General features: G+C 47.6%; 1 protein-coding gene across 2 annotated transcripts in view; it reads right to left on the reverse strand.

The window, feature by feature from the left end:
- The window catches only part of LOC123751953 (alpha-2-macroglobulin-like), a 193,965-nt gene that overhangs the window by 31,309 nt on the left and 138,182 nt on the right, over positions 1 to 24,474 (reverse strand). For both annotated transcript variants that reach the window (XM_069314573.1, XM_069314572.1), the window contains exons 17-22: positions 20,243 to 20,469; positions 16,284 to 16,366; positions 11,797 to 11,918; positions 10,940 to 11,090; positions 8,050 to 8,183; positions 965 to 1,069 (exon numbers count right to left, since the gene is read on the reverse strand). In XM_069314573.1, the coding sequence (XP_069170674.1) occupies positions 965 to 1,069; positions 8,050 to 8,183; positions 10,940 to 11,090; positions 11,797 to 11,918; positions 16,284 to 16,366; positions 20,243 to 20,469 (822 nt within the window). The remainder of the gene's footprint in view (positions 1 to 964; positions 1,070 to 8,049; positions 8,184 to 10,939; positions 11,091 to 11,796; positions 11,919 to 16,283; positions 16,367 to 20,242; positions 20,470 to 24,474) is intronic.

The following is a 24,474-nucleotide window of genomic DNA, read 5'->3' on the forward strand; positions in this document are numbered from 1 at the left end:
GCTCTTATGACCTTAGTATGTCCATACAAATTGTTAATCGTTATGTAGAGGGGAAAATCAAGCAATCAAGTGAACATCTATCTTAATCTTTACAATTTGTTCTGAATATATGTACAAATATCTGTATATAAATATAATTCATCTGTATAAATTATCAATTGCTATCACATTTATAAATAATTTATCATAAGTGCTTGCATATTTGCATATAATATCTTGCTTGTATCATATAACTAGTTGTTATAATTACTAGACATGATCTCAGTTATTGGCTATGCAGTTTAAGAGCGAGGTTAGACTGTGTAGTGTTCAGAACTTTTGATACTAAAAGAGAACCAGTATTTAGAGTCACTGAACTGTGTTTTATCATGTAATCCATTGTAAACTACAATGCTGATGTGTTTTAAATGCCAACAGGTACATTGTGTTTCTTCCATCACTATCCTGGTGTTAGTAAGTAAAGCCCACATAGCATCCTAAGACAAGAGGATTGGCAGGACTTTGTATAAGCTAAGGAATTATAAGTTCATTTATTTTGCATTCTTATTTTAAAGTATCATTTATTAAGTTCCAGTCCATTTAATTTCCTCATTTAAATCCCACATACATGAGACTCTAGCCTTCAACGTGTGACATATCACACATGTGTGACATGTGTAGCATAAAAGAGTAATGCCACAACAGATCACATTATTCCAGCATTATGTATATGGAACTTGTTGAAGTCTCCTTCATAATATTGGTGTATATTTATTGAACGTCCTTTTTTTATTTTTAACATTAAATCAATAAACAAAGAAATTGCAATAGCGTAATATTACAAAAAGGAAATAATTTATAACAATGCAAGATGTGACCTGGCGTTCTAGAGCGTTTGGGACTCACCAGAATGATGGTTCAAATTCCCACATTTCTCCAAATGATTCTCATTCAATCGGTGTTATGCATGAGAAAAAATACTCACTTTCATGGCCTTGCTGAAGACTTTACCAGTGTTGTTGAAGCAACCGTCCCTTCTCTGATTAGACTGAAGCCAAGTGTTTGTTTGGTTCAAATCATTCTTGTCAATCTGCAATTACCAACAACAATCAGATTCAGGAAGTAGTATACAGTACACACCAAATAAGACAGGAGTAAGAAAGTTATTGCTATTTGCTTCAACGACAATTAGCAGCGTTTGGGCGCTTAATTGATAGTATTACCACAGCTCATAGCAGCTCAGTAATTACATCTCAGGAAAAAATACCAAACCCAAACATTTGAAAATGAAAAATCCCTGATGTATGGGTCGGTCCTGGACCATTATGTGTGATGGTCCACGACGGATCGAAACGTCGTCGTGTTTTAATTTTTACATATGTGGGCTGGGTGTCAGGTGTGTGGGCTATGTGTCAGGTGTGTGGGCTCGGTGTCAAGTGTGAACTCACCTAGTTGTGCTTGCGGGGGTTGAGCTCTGGCTCTTTGGTCCCGCCTCTCAACCGTCAATCAACAGGTGTACAGGTTCCTGAGCCTATCGGGCTCTATCATATCTACACTTGAAACTGTGTTTCGAGTCAGCCTCCACCACATCACTTCCTAATGCATTCCATTTGTCAACCACTCAGACACTAAAAAAGTTCTTTCTAATATCTCTGTGGCTCATTTGGGCACTCAATTTCCACCTGTGTCCCCCTAGTGCGTGTGCCCCGTGTGTTAAATAGCCTGTCTTTATCAATCCTGTCGATTCCCTTGAGAACCTTGAATGTGGTGATCATGTCCCCCCTAACTCTCCTGTCTTCCAACGAAGTGAGATTTAATTCCCGTAGTCTCTCCTCGTAGCTCATACCTCTCAGCTCGGGTACTGGTCTGGTGGCAAACCTTTGAACCTTTTCCAGTTTAGTCATATGCTTGACTAGATATGGACTCCATGCTGGAGCCGCATTCTCCAGGATTGGTCTGACATATGTGGTATATAATGTTCTGAAAGATTCCTTACACAAGTTTCTAAATGCCGTTCTTATGTTAGCCAACCTGGCATATGTCGCTGATGTTATCCTCTTGATATGAGCTTCAGGGGGACAGGTCTGGCGTGATATCAACCCCCAGGTCTTTCTCTCTCTCTTTGACTCTTGAAGTATTTCGTCTCCTAAGTGATACCTTGTATCTGGTCTCCTTCTTCCTACCCCAATCTTCATTACATTACATTTGCTTGGGTTAAACTCTAACAACCATTTGTTCGACCATTCCTGCAGCTTGTCCAGGTCTTCTTGAAGCCTCAAGCTGTCCTCCTCTCTCTTAATACTTCTCATAATTTTGGCGTCGTCAGCAAACATTGAGAGGAATGAGTCTATACCCTCTTGGAGATCATTTACGTATATCAGAAACAGGATAGGTCCAAGAACAGAGCCCTGTGGGATTCCACTGGTGACTTCACGCCAGTCTGAGGCCTCACCCCTCACTGTAACTCTCTGCTTCCTATTGCTTAGGTACTCCCTTATCCACTGGAGAGCCCTACCAGTTATTCCTGCCAGTTTCTCCAGCTTATGCATCAACCTTTTATGAGATACTGTGTCAAAGGCTTTCCGTCTTTGTGAGCTGGGTATCACGTGTGTGGGATGGGTATCAGGTGTGTGGGCTGGGTATCAGGTGTGTGGGCTGGGTATCAGGTGTGTGGGCTGGGTATCACGTGTGTGGGCTGGGTATCAGGTGTGTGGGCTGGGTATCAGGTGTGTGGGCTAGGTATCACGTGTGTCGGCTGGGTATCACGTGTGTGGGCTGGGTATCAGGTGTGTGGGCTGGGTATCAGTGTGTGAGCTGGGTATCAGGTGTGTGGACTCGGTGTCAGGTGTGTGGGCTGGGTATCAGGTGTGTGGGCTGGGTATCACGTGTGTGGGCTGGGTATCAGGTGTGTGGGCTGGGTATCAGGTGTGTGGGCTGGGTATCACGTGTGTGGGCTGGGTATCACGTGTGTGGGCTGGGTATCAGGTGTGTGGGCTGGGTATCAGTGTGTGAGCTGGGTATCAGGTGTGTGGACTCGGTGTCAGGTGTGTGGGCTGGGTATCAGGTGTGTGGGCTGGGTATCACGTGTGTGGGCTGGGTATCACGTGTGTGGGCTGGGTATCAGGTGTGTGGGCTGGGTATCAGGTGTGTGGGCTGGGTATCACGTGTGTGGGCTGGGTATCAGGTGTGTGGGCTGGGTATCAGGTGTGTGGGCTGGGTATCACGTGTGTGGGCTGGGTATCAGGTGTGTGGGCTGGGTATCAGGTGTGTGGGCTAGGTATCACGTGTGTGGGCTGGGTATCACGTGTGTGGGCTGGGTATCAGGTGTGTGAGCTGGGTATCAGGTGTGTGGGCTGGGTATCAGGTGTGTGGGCTGGGTATCGACCTAAACATCTGGCAATCCGGAAATCCATTCAGTAGATAAAATGTTTATTATTGTTTCTAACACAGGTCTCTAGTGACCTACTGCCAGAATTTCAAAAGATCAGTCTTGCCTCAGAACCTTCTCAGCCGTCATGAGCAATACGATCAGTCTACCTGTCCCAGTGGCCGCATTTGTGATGAGGATATTGCTAGATTATTGTGCTGATTGCTCAGTCAATAGTGATGAATTGGTCTCATCGCTTTAGGGTGCTTAGGGTGTGGAAATACAATCCGATATTAACAATTGTGTAGTACTTATAGAAGCAGTGGTCGAACGTACAAAACTTCACCACTGCACCCAAAACAGTCAAACTCCTGGGGCTCCGTCTGTTGGGCTCCGTCTGTTGGGCTCCGTCTGTTGGGATCCGTCTGTTGGGCTCCGTCTGTTGGGCTCCGTCAGTTGGGCTCCGTCTGTTGGGCTCCGTCTGTTGGGCTCCGTCAGTTGGGCTCCGTCTGTTGGGCTCCGTCTGTTGGGCTCCGTCTGTTGGGCTCCGTATGTTGGGATCCGTCTGTTGGGCTCCGTCTGTTGGGCTCCGTCTGTTGGGCTTCGTCTGTTGGGCTCCGTCTGTTGGGCTCCGTCTGTTGGGCTCCGTCTGTTGGGCTCCGTCTGTTGGGCTCCGTCAGTTGGGCTCCGTCTGTTGGGCTCCGTCTGTTGGGCTCCGTCTGTTGGGCTCCGTCAGTTGGGCTCCGTCAGTTGCGCTCCATCTGTTGGGCTCCGTCAGTTCGACTCCGTCTGTTGGGCTCCGTCTGTTGGGCTCCGTCTGTTGGGCTCCGTTTGTTGGGATTCGTCTGTTGGGATCCGTCAATTGGGCTCCGTCTGTTGGGATCCGTCTGTTGTGCTCCGTCTGTTGGACTCCGTCTGTTGGGATCCGTCTGTTGGACTCCGTCTGTTGGACTCCGTCTGTTGGGCTCCGTCTGTTGGGCTCCGTCTGTTGGGCTCCGTCTGTTGGGATTCGTCTGTTGGGCTCCGTCTGTTGGGATCCGTCTGTTAATTGGACTCCGTCTGTTGGGCTCCGTCTGTTGGGATCTGTCTGTTGGGATGCGTCTGTTGGGATCCGTCTGTTGGACTCCGTCTGTTGAGATCCGTCTGTTGGACTCCGTCTGTTGAGATCCGTCTGTTGGGCTCCGTCTGTTGGGCTCCGTCAGTTGGGCTCCGTCTGTTGGGCTCCGTCTGTTGGGCTCCGTCAGTTGGGCTCCGTCTGTTGGGCTCCGTCAGTTGGGCTCCGTCTGTTGGGCTCCGTCTGTTGGGCTCCGTCTGTTGGGCTCCGTCAGTTGGGCTCCGTCTGTTGGGCTTCGTCTGTTGGGCTCCGTCTGTTGGGATTCGTCTGTTGGGATCCGTCAATTGGGCTCCGTCTGTTGGGCTCCGTCTGTTGGGCTCCGTCTGTTGGGCTCCGTCAGTTGGGCTCCGTCTGTTGGGCTCCGTCAGTTGGGCTCCGTCTGTTGGGATCCGTCTGTTGTGCTCCGTCTGTTGGACTCCGTCTGTTGGGCTCCGTCTGTTGGGCTCCGTCTGTTGGGCTCCGTCAGTTGGGCTCCGTCTGTTGGGCTCCGTCAGTTGGGCTCCGTCTGTTGGGCTCCGTCTGTTGGGCTCCGTCTGTTGGGCTCCGTCTGTTGGGCTCCGTCTGTTGGGCTCCGTCAGTTGGGCTCCGTCAGTTGCGCTCCATCTGTTGGGCTCCGTCAGTTGGACTCCGTCTGTTGGGCTCCGTCTGTTGGGCTCCGTCTGTTGGGCTCCGTTTGTTGGGATTCGTCTGTTGGGATCCGTCAATTGGGCTCCGTCTGTTGGGATCCGTCTGTTGGGCTCCGTCTGTTGGGCTCCGTCTGTTGGGCTCCGTCTGTTGGGCTCCGTCTGTTGGGCTCCGTCTGTTGGGATTCGTCTGTTGGGATCCGTCTGTTGGGATCCGTCTGTTGTGCTCCGTCTGTTGGACTCCGTCTGTTGGGATCCGTCTGTTGGACTCCGTCTGTTGGACTCCGTCTGTTGGGCTCCGTCTGTTGGGCTCCGTCTGTTGGGATTCGTCTGTTGGGCTCCGTCTGTTGGGATCCGTCTGTTGGACTCCGTCTGTTGGGCTCCGTCTGTTGGGCTCCGTCTGTTGGGCTCCGTCTGTTGGGCTCCGTCTGTTGGGATTCGTCTGTTGGGATCCGTCAATTGGGCTCCGTCTGTTGGGATCCGTCTGTTGTGCTCCGTCTGTTGGACTCCGTCTGTTGGGATCCGTCTGTTGGACTCCGTCTGTTGGACTCCGTCTGTTGGGCTCCGTCTGTTGGGATTCGTCTGTTGGGCTCCGTCTGTTGGGATCCGTCTGTTGGACTCCGTCTGTTGGGCTCCGTCTGTTGGGATCTGTCTGTTGGGATGCGTCTGTTGGGATCCGTCTGTTGGACTCCGTCTGTTGAGATCCGTCTGTTGGACTCCGTCTGTTGAGATCCGTCTGTTGGGTTCCGTCAGTTGGGCTCCGTCAGTTGGGCTCCGTCTGTTGGGCTCCGTAAGTTGGGCTCCGTCTGTTGGGCTCCGTCTGTTGGGCTCCGTCTGTTGGGCTCCGTCAGTTGGGCTCCGTCTGTTGGGCTCCGTCTGTTGGGCTTCGTCTGTTGGGCTCCGTCTGTTGGGATCCGTCAATTGGGCTCCGTCTGTTGGGCTCCGTCTGTTGGGCTCCGTCTGTTGGGCTCCGTCAGTTGGGCTCCGTCTGTTGGGCTCCGTCAGTTGGGCTCCGTCTGTTGGGCTCCATCTGTTGGGCTCCGTCTGTTGGACTCCGTCTGTTGGGATCCGTCTGTTGGACTCCGTCTGTTGGACTCCGTCTGTTGGGCTCCGTCTGTTGGGCTCCGTCTGTTGGGCTCCGTCTGTTGGGATTCGTCTGTTGGGCTCCGTCTGTTGGGATCCGTCTGTTGGACTCCGTCTGTTGGGCTCCGTCTGTTGGGCTCCGTCTGTTGGGCTCCGTCTGTTGGGCTCCGTCTGTTGGGCTCCGTCTGTTGGGATTCGTCTGTTGGGATCCGTCAATTGGGCTCCGTCTGTTGGGATCCGTCTGTTGTGCTCCGTCTGTTGGACTCCATCTGTTGGGATCCGTCTGTTGGACTCCGTCTGTTGGACTCCGTCTGTTGGGCTCCGTCTGTTGGGATTCGTCTGTTGGGCTCCGTCTGTTGGGATCCGTCTGTTGGACTCCGTCTGTTGGGCTCCGTCTGTTGGGATCTGTCTGTTGGGATGCGTCTGTTGGGATCCGTCTGTTGGACTCCGTCTGTTGAGATCCGTCTGTTGGACTCCGTCTGTTGAGATCCGTCTGTTGGGTTCCGTCTGTTGGGCTCCGTCAGTTGGGCTCCGTCTGTTGGGCTCCGTAAGTTGGGCTCCGTCTGTTGGGCTCCGTCTGTTGGGCTCCGTCTGTTGGGCTCCGTCAGTTGGGCTCCGTCTGTTGGGCTCCGTCTGTTGGGCTTCGTCTGTTGGGCTCCGTCTGTTGGGATCCGTCAATTGGGCTCCGTCTGTTGGGCTCCGTCTGTTGGGCTCCGTCTGTTGGGCTCCGTCAGTTGGGCTCCGTCTGTTGGGCTCCGTCAGTTGGGCTCCGTCTGTTGGGCTCCATCTGTTGGGCTCCGTCTGTTGGGCTCCGTCTGTTGGGCTCCGTCTGTTGGGCTCCGTCTGTTGGGCTCCGTCAGTTGGGCTCCGTCAGTTGCGCTCCATCTGTTGGGCTCCGTCAGTTGGACTCCGTCTGTTGGGCTCCGTCTGTTGGGCTCCGTCTGTTGGGCTCCGTCTGTTGGGATTCGTCTGTTGGGATCCGTCAATTGGGCTCCGTCTGTTGGGATCCGTCTGTTGGGCTCCGTCTGTTGGGCTCCGTCTGTTGGGCTCCGTCTGTTGGGATTCGTCTGTTGGGATCCGTCAATTGGGCTCCGTCTGTTGGGATCCGTCTGTTGTGCTCCGTCTGTTGGACTCCGTCTGTTGGGATCCGTCTGTTGGACTCCGTCTGTTGGACTCCGTCTGTTGGGCTCCGTCTGTTGGGCTCCGTCTGTTGGGATTCGTCTGTTGGGCTCCGTCTGTTGGGATCCGTCTGTTGGACTCCGTCTGTTGGGCTCCGTCTGTTGGGATCTGTCTGTTGGGATGCGTCTGTTGGGATCCGTCTGTTGGACTCCGTCTGTTGAGATCCGTCTGTTGGACTCCGTCTGTTGAGATCCGTCTGTTGGGCTCCGTCTGTCTGGATCCGTCTGTTGGACTCCGTCTGTTGGGCTCCGTTTGTTGGGATGCGTCTGTTGGGATGCGTCTGTTGGGATGCGTCTGTTGGGATCCGTCTGTTAGGATCCGTCTGTTGGGATCCGTCTGTTGGGATTCGTCTGTTGGGATCCGTCAATTGGGCTCCGTCTGTTGGGATCCGTCTGTTGTGCTCCGTCTGTTGGACTCTGTCTGTTGGGATCCGTCTGTTGGACTCCGTCTGTTGGGCTCCGTCTGTTGTGCTCCGTCTGTTGTGCTCCGTCTGTTGTGCTCCGTCTGTTGTGCTCCGTCTGTTGTGCTCCGTCTGTTGGGATCCGTCTGTTGGGCTCCGTCTGTTGGGATCCGTCTGTTGGGCTCCGTCTGTTGACCGCCATTTACACTAGGAAGTTCAAGTTAGCTTAGCGTGAAACAATTGGCTTAGAATGAATGCTTGAGTGTAGAGTAATGTAAAACACACCAAGAGGAGGTCCACTCACCACAATAAACTGTTGGGCCTGGCTGAAGGACTTGAGGACGAAGGCCGACAACCAGGTGGAGCCGGAGTCGTCAGCGTTGCCGAAGGCGCTGAAGGAGCCGTCACCTCTACGGTAGAGGAGCTCCCGTTGGTACCCTGCAGGCAGCCACTAATGTAATTATCGCCAACTAATACATTAACTAGTCGCTACAACACGCTCTTATAACAAAAGCATAAAAATTAAAGAAACAACAGAAAGCCAATAGCCATATACACGTCTCACCTGCACTAGAAACAATCAAGTGGGATCGATCAGACGTACACGTCTGTTACGGTATCCCGAAATTTGTAACACAAATCAACAATCATGTTTCCATACCAGTATTTACCCAGGACTTCGACGGGTATTTCGACGGTCTTCCTGATTGTTTTGCACGTTATGGGAATTTTGCTTAATTCATTTTCTTCCTCTGCTTAAAACATCTGTTTGTATTTTTTAAATTGTCTAATCTTTCTAGTGTGAACACTGATGTAAAGTATTCATATACGTTGGCTGCCTTTTTATCATTAATTGAAATTTGGTTGGACTTATCTTCGAAGGGTCCTATCGAGTCTTTTGTCTTTATTCTACTTCTCTGGTGGGCATAAATATACTTTGGATCTTTCATTATATTCTGAGCAAGTTTTCTTTCATAGTTCCTTTTACCTGTTCTTGTGCCCTGAGCAGAGAAATAAAAGCCCTTCTATATGTGTGAACCCGTGTGCCTCCTGGTGGACTCTTAATTCTTTCAGAGGTTTTGCCTTGCTGTTATACTACTGGTGACAACCCGTCATCCACCTCCTCCTCCTTTTACTTTTACTTTTTGGTACTCACTCAGATCCAAGCTCAGTGTTAAATTTTTTAAATTTCCCCACGAAACTTCCACGTCCCTGACTACCAAGAGATATTTTGCAGTTTCTGTATCATTCTGTGATACAGGAACTGCATCATACAGGAACTCCTCGAAAGCAGTCTAGAACGTCATCGTTCCAGACCTTTATATGGGTTTCTATAATTGTGTTCTATCTTAGAATATTACGGGGCGAGCTTCTCCTCTTGCTGAGTTTGATCGACCACGACCTCCTCTGGTGTTAGCACAAGGTCCAGAATGTTACTGCCTCGTGTGGGCTCTACCACGTGCTGAATAAAAAATATGAGTCTTGTACCAGGCCAAGAAATTGTTCCTCTTCGGCTTGTGATTTTGGATTCACCCAAAATCCATTGTGTAGTGATTAAAATCTACCATTATAAGAGCTTGGACTTCACCATATTTTTCACGATATGTAAATCTTGAAATTCCTCTTCTGAAGCTGTGTCTGCCCTGTAGCCTACTTCCACACTCTGTTATAATTTCCAATAACGATGAGCCAGCTGCCACCGTTACAGCTGCCACTGCCTACCAGCTGTAACGGTGAGCAAGCTGTACCTTTGTGCTAGCTGCAACGGTGAGCCAGCTGTAACTGAGCCAGCTGCAACGGTGAGCCAACTGTTACGTTGAGCTAGCTCTAACTGAGCCATCTGTAACGGCGAGCCAGCTGTAACGTTGAGCTAGCTCTAACTGAGCCAGCTGTAACAATGAGCCAGCTGTAACGGTGAGCCAGTCAGATACCAATCAAGTGGTAACCCGGCATCTGGTCCCCGCGGTGTTCCACACTCTGGATGCCATCGACAGTAGAGTACAAATTTCGGCGTTTTAAAGGTATTTTATCAATTATAATCATTGTGATAATTAGCATATACCTCCTTAGTTTGGTACCCAACCACTTGGGCTGGACGGTAGAGTGACGGTCTCGCTTCATGCAGGTCGGCGTTCAATCCCCGACCGTTCAATTGGTTGGGCACCATTCCTTTCCCCCGTCCCATTCCAAATCCTTATCCTGACCCTTTCCAAGTTCTATATAGTCGTGATGACTTGGCGCTATCTCCTGATAATTCCCTTCCTTAGTTTGGTTCGTGTAGTTTCAAATGCTTATTGTTAGCACAGTGGTCTACGTATTTGGTTAATAACCTCGGGATTTATTCTCTAGGTCGAACAGAAACGGTTGGATATTTTTTCCCTGCGCACGATGTTTACCTAGCGGTAAATAGGTAATCAAGTAACAGTAAATAGGTGTAAATCCACCTAAATCCACTCACCTAGCATTAAATAGATACTCACCTAGCAGTAAATAGATACTCACCTAGCAGTAATTAGGTACTCACCTAGCAGTAAATAGATACTCACCTAGCAGTAATTAGGTACTCACCTAGCAGTAAATAGGTACTCACCTAGCAGTAAATAGGTACTCACCTAGCAGTAAATAGGTACTCACCTAGGGTAAATAGATACTCACCTAGCAGTAATTAGATACTCACCTAGCAGTAAATAGGTACTCACCTAGCAATAAATAGGTACTCGAGAGTTTCTAAAGTGTAGTAGAGCCACCAGGGTTAGCTATAGTTGACTACGGGGGACCTGGAATAAGCCCAAGTACGGGCTCTCTGCCTGACGACGATATCAATAAGAGACGTATACCACATTGTTAGAGTTTGCTGACGAGGCAGCCAGAGTTGTTCTGAAGCACATGTAAACTCCGGCCCACACTTGTTCACAGTAAACTAACGCGTTTAGCATTAACTCAGGTTATAAACATGGGCACGTCCAGGAACCATTGTGGGCCGTAGTTTTGATGACTAATACGTGATCACCATAGTCCGTGCTGCTTGGAACTTTTGTTCCGAGTAGCTGAATCTAAAACAACAACAACATTACTTAGCTTGAGGGACAGCAGGTACTGACCAGTCATCACCCACGTTGTCAGACCTCAGACCGACCATAGCCAGAAATATTGGCTAACTGTCCTTACATAGATAGAGATAATAATGAGGTTACCGGTCTTCATGTAGGTGAGGAGCCTCCTGGTGGTCTCCGGGGTGGTCTGGTTGGAGGCCTTCAGGTACTGCATGATGAAGATGTTGGGCACGAAGTTGATCATGTTCTGCTCCCCACACCCGTACGGCATCCGGATCAGGCTCCCCAAATTCTTCAAGGAATTATGGAAATATTCTGGGTTATAATGTGTTAAGAAGCCGTTGCACATGCACCAAGCATCCACCGTTGTATGCATGCAACACGGTGTATGTAAAGTGCATGCAACACGGTGTATGTAAAGTGCATGCAACACGGTGTATGTAAAGTGCATGCAACACTTTATTATTAGTGTCATCAGCAAGTCTCTTTCACTTCACAAGAAATTACAGTGTAATAATTTCTTGTGATGTCAAATCAGAAGGAAAATTATATTTAAACTGACTACTATAAGAACTATATAAGATGATATTTAAACGGAGATTGAATTATTGTTCTAAATATTTGAAAAATAATTGTTTCATTAATTTACTTAACTTCAAAGAAAGAACACCACAAAATTTTATAAAAATAGAGAATGGAGCATTAATTGTTCTATAGTATCCAGCATGAAAGTCGATAAGACATATAGTTTTTTATTTTAATCAATTAGTGTTTATAAAGAGATCATGAAGCCCAAACAGGTGATATGAGAGCCCAGAATATCTTACCTGACAATGGTATTGAGCTGCACTAATGTTTACTCTGATGCATGTTAGTATGTAACCAACATATGGGGGGATATTGCTCACCTTGTTACACTGATCTCTCAACAAGATAGTCCCTATGGTTTAAGGTTTACACATAACTATCACAGAGAACATGAGTGAGTGAGTGAGTACCTCGAGTGTGAGAGCGATGAGGTCACCGACGGCCGTGACCCAGCCTCGCTCTGACCCCTCCACCATGACCTGTGGGGTCTCCAGCTCCCACGCCTCCAGCGAGTCCTCGCCAGTCTCAAAGTCTGCAACAACAACAAATATACTTCACCAAATATCTAAACAATATACAATGAGTGTTTCCTAAAACAAGTCTTGTGTAGGTCATTTCTAATACAAAAAAAATGACTAGCACTGGAACAAAATTTTGGTAGAGCAGTGTGAGGACTGCATATATAACTCTAGATGGGGTACCCAGCGATGTCCGGGTCTCTCCCCCCCCCCTCAACCCCTCCTCCTCACTCCAACTCCCTAATTCTCTGTCACTCCCATCCTACCTCCCTCCATCCAGTAACAGCCGAGAAATCTGCTTGTGAGCAAACTATGAAATTAATAATATTGGTTTGATTGTCCTTAGAGTCGGTGTTTGTAGCAACAGGAGCAAATCCAACTTAAAGAGGGGCATGAGGGGTCGAATGCATCCACCTTTGACGCTTACCATACAATAACAATTCACCATGGAAAGTTGAATGAGGCTAATTACAACCATCGCCTCCAACCGAAGATAGACTAGCAAGCAGACATTCTCTTTTACAGATATACTAAAGGAGGATACCCGGCTGTGCTCGGGTCTCCCTCGCCCCTATCTCCGAATCTTCCCCTTCTCATCTCGCTTTCCCCTATCCCGTCTTTTCTTCCCATCTCCTCCCATGTCAAACTTTCTCCCCGTTGATCTCCCCTTCTCTCCTGTACACCTTTTCCAATCTCCCCCTCTCTCCAGTACCCTATTTAAGCATCCTTCTTCTACCCATTGTTCAAGCATTCTTCTTCTACCACCTTTTCCTTGCCTGTGAGCTGCCGACGCCTGACCTTACCACTGTACCGCGGTGGAGTAAGCGGCTGGCAGCGCCTTGGTCACCAGTCACTAAATAGCTCCAGTGTGATTGTCTCTGATATATATCACATTAGTGTGATTTATCTGTTTATTATTATTAATTATCGTTATCAGTATAATGACAAGGTCAATATCACCAAACATCTCACCGAGTCTAGTGTAAGAGAGAGATGGGACTGATGGCATATGATCATGCAAAATGATCTGGTCGTTAGCCGCGTGAAGCACCAATGTAGAGTTGGGCCTAGAGCTTAAGTAACGAGCCGAGTGTTGACAGTCACACTGATCACTGAGGGGTGACAGTCACACTGATCACTGAGGGTGACAGTCACACTGATCACTGAGGGTGACAGTCACACTGATCACTGAGGGTGACAGTCACACTGATCACTGAGGGTGACAGTCACACTGATCACTGAGGGTGACAGTCCCACTGATCACTGAGGGTGACAGTCCCACTGATCACTGATGGTGACAGTCCCACTGATCACTGAGGGTGACAGTCACACTGATCACTGAGGGTGACAGTCACACTGATCACTGAGGGTGACAGTCACACTGATCACTGAGGGTGACAGTCACACTGATCACTGAGGGTGACAGTCACACTGATCACTGAGGGTGACAGTCACACTGATCACTGAGGGTGACAGTCCCACTGATCACTGAGGGTGACAGTCACACTGATCACTGAGGGTGACAGTCCCACTGATCACTGAGGGTGACAGTCACACTGATCACTGAGGGTGATAGTCACACTGATCACTGAGGGTGACAGTCACACTGATCACTGAGGGGTTTTTTCTACCACAGACGTGGCCACACATTTACAATGCTAACCAGCATATATACATTTTCTTCTATCCTCCATGGACAGGGTTAGAGAAGTGTTAAACATATAGTTCAAGGGTTTATTGAACACTCAACCACAGAAGGTGATTCGGTGCTTTTAAAATGCTAAGCTAACCTACATACGTAAATACATAGATACACAGATTTACGTATGCCCTACATAAAGTGTTTGATGTGTCTTTTACATAGTGTCATTAATGTACATGCACAAAGGTGAAATGTAATTCTGATCAGCTTCCATATATACTTTATACCCATACATATACATACACACACACATATACATACATATATATACACACACACATGCATTCACATACATTTGTCTCATTTACTCTGACAGGGTGAGGTAGCTGGTGAAGAAACTAGTGTGCAATTAAGCACTTAATCACTGAAGGTGATGAAGGTGCTTTTACAAGCTCAGGTTATATAGTTACATCATATATATACATTGTATGATTGATATATTACATGATCAATCTTGGATACAAGTCCAATATATCATCAAGTGTTCCAGTACTCATATAGTAATTACAGAGTTCAGCATACCTTAGCCCAGGAGGGCGAAAGTCAGTCAGTATGGAACATTCTACAATATAATGTTCGAGAGAGTTCTTGTTTTCTCTTTCACAAAGTTGACACATTGTGTACTCGACATTTGGGTTTTGAGAAAGCTGCCAGACACGTCTATATCCCAGGCGTATTCTGGCCACTATAACATCACAATGCCGGGTTCTTGTTCTATTAGTCCCATATGTGAATGACTCCTCACGATATCTATCATAATATTTAATGCTACAACTTTCAGGTCTTTGAGAATTTGTTAGGTCGGTGAGATTTTCAATAGATATTTGTTTAAGTATTCTCTTTGTCACTGCTAATGAAACACCCATATCAATTTCTACCACTGGTTTTCTGCAGGCTGTCTTAGCAAGCATATCAACAGTGTCATGCCTTGAGATGCCAACATGTGATGGTATCCATAGGAATTTAATCTCAAATCTGTTTTCTTTGGCAGCTAAAACATTCATTCGAATATCACTGACTATTTTCTGGGTGTCACTACTGTGTGCGTTCAATGCCAGGAGTGCACTCTGCGAGTCACATTACATAAGTCCACTGCCTTTGTCTTTTAAAAATTCAGTGGCAAAGTATATGCCTGCAAGTTGGGTTTGAGTTGTACTTGCCCAGTCATTGACGCGCTTCATTGCTGTATGTACGAGAGAAGACTGTTCAAATATGTTACATGCACATCCGGTAAATCGTCCACCTTCTACAGAGCCGTCGAGGGTGACAGTCACACTGATCACTGAGGGTGACAGTCACACTGATCACTGAGGGTGACAGTCACACTGATCACTGAGGGTGACAGTCACACTGATCACTGAGGGTGACAGTCACACTGATCACTGAGGGTGACAGTCACACTGATCACTGAGGGTGACAGTCACACTGATCACTGAGGGTGACAGTCACACTGATCACTGAGGGTGACAGTCACACTGATCACTGAGGGTGACAGTCACACTGATCACTGAGGGTGACAGTCACACTGATCACTGAGGGTGACAGTCACACTGATCACTGAGGGTGACAGTCACACTGATCACTGAGGGTGACAGTCACACTGATCACTGAGGGTGACAGTCACACTGATCACTGAGGGTGACAGTCACACTGATCACTGAGGGTGACAGTCACACTGATCACTGAGGGTGACAGTCACACTGATCACTGAGGGTGACAGTCACACTGATCACTGAGGGTGACAGTCACACTGATCACTGAGGGTGACAGTCACACTGATCACTGAGGGTGACAGTCACACTGATCACTGAGGGTGACAGACACACTGATCACTGAGGGTGACAGTCACACTGATCACTGAGGGTGACAGTCACACTGATCACTGAGGGTGACAGTCACACTGATCACTGAGGGTGACAGTCACACTGATCACTGAGGGTGACAGTCACACTGATCACTGAGGGTGACAGTCACACTGATCACTGAGGGTGACAGTCACACTGATCACTGAGGGTGACAGTCACACTGATCACTGAGGGTGACAGTCACACTGACCACTGAGGGTGACAGTCACACTGACCACTGAGGGTGACAGTCACACTGACCACTGAGGGTGACAGTCACACTGATCACTGAGGGTGACAGTCACACTGATCACTGAGGGTGACAGTCACACTGATCACTGAGGGTGACAGTCACACTGATCACTGAGGGTGACAGTCACACTGATCACTGAGGGTGACAGTCACACTGATCACTGAGGGTGACAGTCACACTGATCACTGAGGGTGACAGTCACACTGATCACTGAGGGTGACAGTCACACTGATCACTGAGGGTGACAGTCACACTGATCACTGAGGGTGACAGTCACACTGATCACTGAGGGTGACAGTCACACTGATCACTGAGGGTGACAGTCACACTGATCACTGAGGGTGACAGTCACACTGATCACTGAGGGTGACAGTCACACTGATCACTGAGGGTGACAGTCACACTGATCACTGAGGGTGACAGTCACACTGATCACTGAGGGTGACAGTCACACTGATCACTGAGGGTGACAGTTACACTGATCACTGAGGGTGACAGTCACACTGATCACTGAGGGTGACAGTCACACTGATCACTGAGGGTGGTACACGGCTACACAACAATGATGGTAAATCCTTACCTTTAGAGCAGATGTACTTGCTCCAGGTCTTCTCTCTCAGGAACCCCTCGGCCTCCACTGTGATGGGTTTTATCAGTGAGTCTCTGAAAACGATTATAGGAAAGTACTTAAATCATCTCGTTCTATTTATACTAGCATACTGTTTAGCTAGTTTATGAAGAACTATTACAAAGTTATTATGATTGTATTGGATGAATTAAGCAATTAAGTGTATCTCTTGGAGTGTGCTAATCTCTAGGTTCTGGTTTATCCTTATTCACTATTCTTAAAATTTTATATTTTATTTTTTACGAGTTTCTTTTTACAAAAAAGGGATAAAAATCTAGAAAAATGTGCTAAATGTAATGAAATGTATCTTTTCTGGTGAAGACCAAGTGGTCTTTGGCCTGCTGGATGTAACAGTGCAAGAATTTTGCACTTATGTAACAGTGCAAGTATATTGCACTTATGTAACAGTGCAAGTATTTTGCACTCTTTCACGTATAATTGTGAGTTGTAATTGTGTGTGAGTGTATACGTGTGTGCGTGTTAGTCGAGAGCGAGGTGGTAGTTGGTGAGGTGAGCCTGCACAGCTTTGCTGACGGCAGTACTTTCAACAAAGAAGCCATGTTCTGGCTTGCGAGAGTACCCACCCCTGGCTCGGCCAGCGAGGTGGTTGAGCAGTGAGAGTGGAACCTTTGCAAGGGTGAGTACATCCAACCAGCTCCTCCATCCGGGCTGGTGATTAGCCATCACCCACCCCTGGGTGAACTTGCTAGTGAGGTAAGAGTTCAGTTACGCATTGTCTTAAACCAGAAGTGTGTCTTAGTGGTGACAAGCTAGTAGAGTCTGAACCATTTAGCCATGTATGGTGTGGGCGTGCATGGAGTGGGTGACCCCCCCCCTTTTTAATTTGGTCAATATTATGTTAAATATTAGGATGTTAAAATGTTAAATATCAATTGCTGGAAATTGAAATAATTTCAAATAATTTGATTCGATAAATGTCTATGTGTAGAATAACAAGCTTGACTTTTGTTCAGTCCTCTCTTTGAACCAATGTCCCCTCAAGTAAGAGTTAAGACTAGAGAAATAACGAGATGAACAAGGTAGGAACGAGAGTGAGGGCACCGTGAGGTGAGTGAGGGAAGGTGTGGCTTGATGAGAGGAGCTCGCGCGCCACCTCGCCTCACTTAACCAGTCGGGTTTACTTAGGAATTTATTTAGAAAGTGATAAATTGAACAGTACTCCTGTCACATTGTTTAAGTGGAATTTATATTTAGTTTCAATGACAGGTGGCGGCAGCAAACATCAGAACATCTTAGAATATCAGTATAGTATAACATCATAGATAGTATAACAGAATAACAGTCTTGTCTACTCTCCCTACACCTTCTTATCCCTCCTTCCTTCATTCCTCCTACCTCCACTCTTCCAGTTCGCTCTCCGTTTTCTATCCCCACTCGCTTCTCTCTACCTTAGTTCCCCCCTCAACTTTATCCATGTTATCCAACCTTATCCCCTCCTTTCTTCCTTACTTTGCTTTACTTTTTCACAATCACAGAGTAGATAGAAAAATCAGATGTTATATAGAGATCAAAGCCAGAACCTGGCCTCTTGAGTGAGGTGCAAGAAGCAGGTGACTTGTCAACATCCTCACTGAGGAATCGATCCAGAAAGTCAGTCAAACTTGATAGACAACTGCAGAGTTCATGGGAAATGAAGCATCAAACCTGCCAAACTATTCATTCCAAACAATTTGTTCACTCAAAACTAGCTCACGCCCGTTAATACTTATGGCCGGCACCAATCGGCTCGAAGCCCCTGCCAAGAGCCTGTTGCAGGTCAGTTCGGAGTGATGTACAAGGAACTAACTAACCTGGCAGGGATGGAGTCTGGGAGCCACCAGAACGAGGCGTTTTATTATATTCAATGATAGTTTTGTGGGAGGAGCCGCTTCATGGCTTCTTGAAGCTAACTAAAGAGCAGAAGGCAAACAAGGAACTAATCAGGGAGGATGAGGAGAAACGGCAGGTCTTAGGTCAAACAAGACCGACTGGGACCAGGAACTTTCACCAAATCCCCAGTGAGCACGATATCCAAGAGTGGTGCGAGTTCGACGATGCATCAGCATTATCAATGTAAATTAAACGTTGATGACGTTGATTCGGAGTTGAATTGGCGCTGTTCTTGGATACTGAGCCCACTGTGTTGGGCCCACAAGACCCGGTTAAACCATGTAAACCTCTAAGCCCCAAAGTCCTCGACATTTTTAAAGAAAAAACTGTGGCCAAAGCTGCATATTTACGAATATCAGAGGCCTGAGGGCAGACCACAAGCTGCTTAGCTTTCCTGACACAAAGAACGGGATACCCAGGGAGTGGGGTCAGCCAACATAGCACCCACGAGGCAGAACCGGGAGCACGCAGACCTGCCAGGCATCAGTCATCTCGGGACCCCTCCGGGAACCACCTGAATCATTCTTGGCCAGAGAAGTAGAAGACAACAACCGAACAAACCGCCCACCAGTGACCAAAGAACAGAACCTCAGCCTGCAGAGGTGTTACGGCCCTCTCGGGTCGCAACTGGGTTCTTACTCTGATGTTGTTAGAGGAAGGGTATCCGGCCCCAAGCCAGTAGTGGCTTTCAAGGGATGTGATCCGTAACGCAAGTAAAATAAAAGGGGAAGGGAAAGAAAGGCAAAAACTTAATATTATAATTACCGTCACCAATAAATAAGATATAAACGATTACACGGGAGGGGGGGGGGATATCAACACTATAATACACGATGTCGTCTTCCTCTGAAGACCCTGGACGTTCACGGTGCCAAGCTCTTGGTGCTCTCGTGGCCTCACGACGAATCCTTCGAGAATCTTGAGTCTACCCCGGCCACAGGCCAGCCAAAACACAGTTCCACTGGGGGCACTGTCGTGGAGGCCGTCAACCACAAGTCCAGTAGATAGCTGGCAGGTTCCGAATCAGCGACGCTGGTTAGGCCACTCCACGAGTGATACTAGGGTCGTGCCCTAGTCAGGAGCCTCGTGTGATACCACAGATCACTCTCCTTTCCACAATACCCCAGTGGTTAAGCGTCTCCACCAGTCAGTCCCGGGTATGACAATCCTTCAACTGCCGCTTCACAGGCAGGGTAACACCACAGTGTTCATCCGGGGGGGGGCGACTCACAGTTGCTGCAGCAAACACTTGGTGACGAGATGGCTGCCTTGGGTAGACTGATCCAACTTCCATTACAGCAGTCCCAGGTCGACTCTGTAATCAGACACGTCATCAGTAACAGGGACACACAAAAGCACCTCACTTACAGGCTCAGACACAAACGCCCAACGTATCCATTCCATAGATGGCATTGTTGTCTGAGCACCACCTCACCAGAGGTCAGCAGCGGCTGTGTTGTGAGCTGAACAGGACTGGAAACTGGCCCTCGTGGCCAGTACACCTCGTCCTCACCAGGTGTCGTCGTCCATTTGGAGGGGGTTTCGGGAGCTGACCCACAGATGGCGCGGTCGTCACTGCTCCGTGCTCAGACGCTGGATTCGGGTCCGTAACAAGAGGAGAGCATGAAGCTCCCCAACTCTGCAGCCTCATCTCCCCAGCCAGAGTGCATGCGAATTATCCATTACCTATGGATAATCTGCCATGCACTCTGGCAGGGGCAAAGGATAATCCCTATGCACTCAGGCAAGGTAATGGAGTTCTTCACTCTGCCACATTGCTCAAATTGGTTTTATCGTAGATATTATCACATAAAGATTATTTACTTGTGTATTATCATTATTATTATTATTATTATTATTATTATTATTATTATTATTATTATTGTTATTATTATTATTATTATCATTATTATTATTATTATTATTATTATTATTATTATTATTATTATTATTATTATTAAAATCCTCATCATGACTTGAATGCTGATGAGTAGTGAGGAAAGAAGGAATATTTTGCTGACCTTCTGTTGATGGATGAATCACCGGAGCCGCAGGGCTGCGAGTACTCATGGTCGACGAAGGCAGCAACGCTAATGTTGACTTCTCCGATCACCAGGGGTTTGATCCTCACTATGTGAACGACCTTGTCCTGTGCCGGGACACAAGAGCTACGCTTCCCGAGGACAATCTGCTCAGTCGCCTCCTCCAATATCTGGTACTCCTCACTCTCCTGCACCCTCACAGACACCTAAACCAAGACAGTAGACACATAAGAATTAATGGCATCATTAATGTTTTGAGTGACTTGAAGCAGTTACCGCTCAAGGATGATCTGTGAATGGCATGACTTAAGTTAGAATGAGGAGGTTAGACATTATCGTAAGTCACTGTTAGAAGAAGGAGCAAAGCCTAACACAGTCTGTATCTCTGGAAGCCAGGAAGACTGTGTAGCACAGTCTGTGTCGCTGGAAGCCAGGAAGACTGTGTAGCACAGTCTGTGTCGCTGGACGCCAGGAAGACTGTGTAGCACAGTCTGTGTCGCTGGAAGCCTAGAAGACTGTACTCACCAAGTTGTGCTTGCGGGGGTTGAGCTCTGGCTCTTTGGTCCCGCCTCCCAACCGTCAATCAACAGGTGTAAAGAATCCTGAGCCTACTGGGCGCTATCATAACTACACTTGAAACTGTGTATGGAGTCAGCCTCCACCACCACTTCCTAATGCATTCCATTTGTCAACCACTCTGACACTAAAAAGTTCTTTCTAATATCTCTGTGGCTTATTTAGGCACTCAGTTTCCACCTGTGTCCCCTAGTGCATGTGCCCCTTGTGTTAAATAGCCTGTCTTTATCAACCCTGTCGATACCCTTGAGAATCTTGAATGTGGTGATCATGCCCCCCCTAACTCTTCTGTCTTCCAACAAAGTGAGGTTTAATTCCCGTAGTACTCCTCGTAGTTCATACCTCTCAGCTCGGGTAGTAGTCTGGTGGCAAACCTCTGAACCTTTTCCAGTCTAGTGTTATGCTTGACTAGATATGGACTCCATGTTGGAGCCGCATACGCCAGGATTGGTCTGACATATGTGGTATATAATGTTCTGAAAGATTCCTTACACAAGTTTCTAAAGGCCGTTCTTATGTTAGCCACCTGGCATATGCTGCTGATGTTATCCTCTTGATATGAGCTTCAGGGGACAGGTCTGGCATGATATCAACCCCCTGGTCTTTCTCTCTCTCTGTCTCTTGAAGTATTTCATCTCCCAAATGATACCTTGTATCTGGTCTCCTGCTTCCTACCCCTATCTTCATTACATTACATTTGCTTGGGTTAAACTCTAACAGCCATTTGTTCGACCATTCCTGCAGCTTGTCCAGGTCTTCTTGAAGCCTCAAGCTGTCCTCCTCTGTCTTAATCCTTCTCATAATTTTGGCGTCTTCAGTAAACATTGAGAGGAATGAGTTTATACCCTCTGGGAGATCTTTTACGTATATCAGAAAAAGGATAGGCCCAAGAACAGAGCCCTGTGGGACTCCACTGGTGACTTCACGCCATTCTGAGGTCTCACCCCTCACTGTAACTCTCTGCTTCCTATTGCTTAGGTACTCCCTTATCCACTGGAGCGCGCTACCAGTTACTCCTGCCTGTTTCTCCAGCTTATGCATCAACCTTTTATGGGGTACTCTGTCAAAGGCTTTCCGACTGTCCAAAAAAATGCAGTCCGCCCACCCTTCTCTTTCTTGTTTAATCTTTGTCACCTGATCGTAGAATTCTATCAATCCTGTAAGGCAAGATTTACCCTCCCTGAACCCATGTTGATGGGTTGTCACAAAGTCTCTTCTCTCCAGATGTGTTACTAGGTTTTTTCTCACAATCTTCTCCATCACCTTGCATGGTATACAAGTTAAGGACACTGGCCTGTAGTTCAGTGCCTCTTGTCTGTCACCCTTTTTGTATATTGGTACTACATTAGCAGTCTTCCATATTTCTGGTAGATCTCCCGTTTCCAGTGACCTACTATACACTATGGAGAGTGGCAAGCAAAGTGCTCCTGCACACTCTTTCAATACCCATGGTGAGATTCCGTCCGGCCCAACAGCTTCTCACATCCAGCTCCAATAGGTGCTTCTTAACCTAATCTCTTGTAATTTCGAACCTATCCAAGGTCACCTGGTTTGCTGCCACCTCTCCTAGCGCCGCGACTTCTCCCTCTTCTATTGTAAAGACCTCCTGGAACCTTTGTTGAGTTCTTCACACACCTCTTTGTCATTCTCTGTGTACCTGTCCTCGCCCACCCTAAGTTTCATCACCTGTTCCTTCACTGTTGTCTTCCTCCTGATGTGACTGTGTAGTAGCTTTGGTTCGGTCTTGGCTTTATTAGCTATATCATTTTCATACATTTTCTCAGCTGCTCTTCTCACACTGACATACTCGTTCCTGGTTCTCTGGTATCTCACTCTATTTTCTGGTGTTCTGTTATTATGGAAGTTCCTCCATGCCGTTTTGTTCAGCTCCTTTGCTTTCATACATTTCTTATTAAACCACGGATTCTTCCTTTGCTTCTCTGTTTTTTCCTGTTGGGCTGGGACAAACCTGCTTACAACCTCCTGACATTTTTGGGTGACATAATCTATCATGTCTTGTACGGACTTGGTTCCGAGTTCTGTGTCCCAATGTATATCCCATAGGAATTTATTCATTTCCTCATAGTTTCCCTTTCGGTATGCCAGCCCTTTGGTTCCCAGTTCTTTTTTGGGGGTGATAATTCCCAGCTCAACCACTCATTCCCAGCTCAATCACTCATTCCCAAGAGGGCTTCCAACTTAACTTCCCTTATATCCGACTCATTTAGGGTAAATATCAGATCAAGCAAGGCTGGTTCATCCCCTCCTCTCATTCTTGTCGGTCCCTTGACGTGTTGACTTAGAAAGTTTCTTGTTGCCACATCCAGCAGCTTAGCTCTCCATGTGTCTGGGCCTCCATGTGAGTCTCTGTTCCCCCAATCTATCTTCCCATGGTTGAAGTCTCCCATGATTAGAAGTCTGGATCCGTTCCTGCTAGCCACAGAAGCTGCTCTCTCTATTATATTGATGATGGCCAAGTTGTTTCTATCATATTCCTGTCTGGGTCTTCTGTCATTCGGTGGGGGGTTATATATGACTACTATAATAATTTTCTGTCCTCCAGTTGCTATGGTGCCTGAAATGTAGTCACTGAAACCTTCACAGTTCTGAATTACCATCTCTTCGAAACTCCAACCTTCTCTTAGTAGCAGAGCTACATCACCTCCTCCTCTCCCTTCTCTCTCTTTCCTCACTACATAGTAGCCCTGAGGAAACACTGTGTTTGTTATGATTTTCGTTAACTTTGTTTCTGTGAGTACTATTATGTCTGGGTTTTCTTCTAGTGCCCATTCTCCAAGTTCACTTGTTTTATTTGAAATCCCATTTATGTTAGTGTACATCGCCTTGAAGCTCACTTTCTTCTGTTCATTTTCATGTCCCTTTCTTGGCAAGCATTGTGCTGGTGTGGGAAGCTGTTCCGTGGGTGAGAGGATCTGTGAGGTGGTTTGCAGGGTCTCAGAGAATTTTGGGGTGGGGGGTTTAAGGGAAGGCGGGACAGGTAGGGTGTGGGTTAAGGAGGTAGGGGGGACATGGAGGATACGGGGTGAGGGGGGAGGAGGGATAGGGAGGGTATGCGATGAAGGGGGAGGGGGGACAGGGGGAAAAAGGTGGGAGGGGGGACATGATGGGAATGGGGAATGGGTGTCAGGGTCAGAATGGGGTGGGGGGGGGGGGGAGGGAGGGTTTGGTGGGGGCAGGTAGGGTGAGGGGAAGGGAGGGTTTCTATGCAGAGGGGGGTGGTGGTGTTGCCCTCCCCTCTGGTGTTGCTTGGATGCTGGTTTTGGGTTCTCCTCTTGTCTCTGGGACTGTTGTGTTGAGGGCTGTGATTTCCTGGTTTGCTCCTCTCTCCCTGCGCTTTCTCCTTGCCTTTGCTGTCCTAGCTCTCTCCTCCTTCGTCCTGTACCTCTGCAGGAATACTTTTTTGTATCCCTCCATATGCTGCAGACGACTCTTCCTTTTGAGAATGTCCTCCTTCGTGGTTTAGTTTGTAAACACCACCTTTAAAAGTCGGTTTCTGTCCTTGTTGTACCAGCCCAACCAGAAAACCTTCTCTATGTTATGTACAGCCTCTTCCATCTGTAACCCCTTCAGTAGCCCATGTACTGCCTCTCTATCCTTGCCGTTCCATTCTTGCC

Source organism: Procambarus clarkii, chromosome 79, assembly GCF_040958095.1.
Source record: "Procambarus clarkii isolate CNS0578487 chromosome 79, FALCON_Pclarkii_2.0, whole genome shotgun sequence".
NCBI classification, from domain to species: Eukaryota; Metazoa; Arthropoda; class Malacostraca; order Decapoda; family Cambaridae; genus Procambarus; species Procambarus clarkii.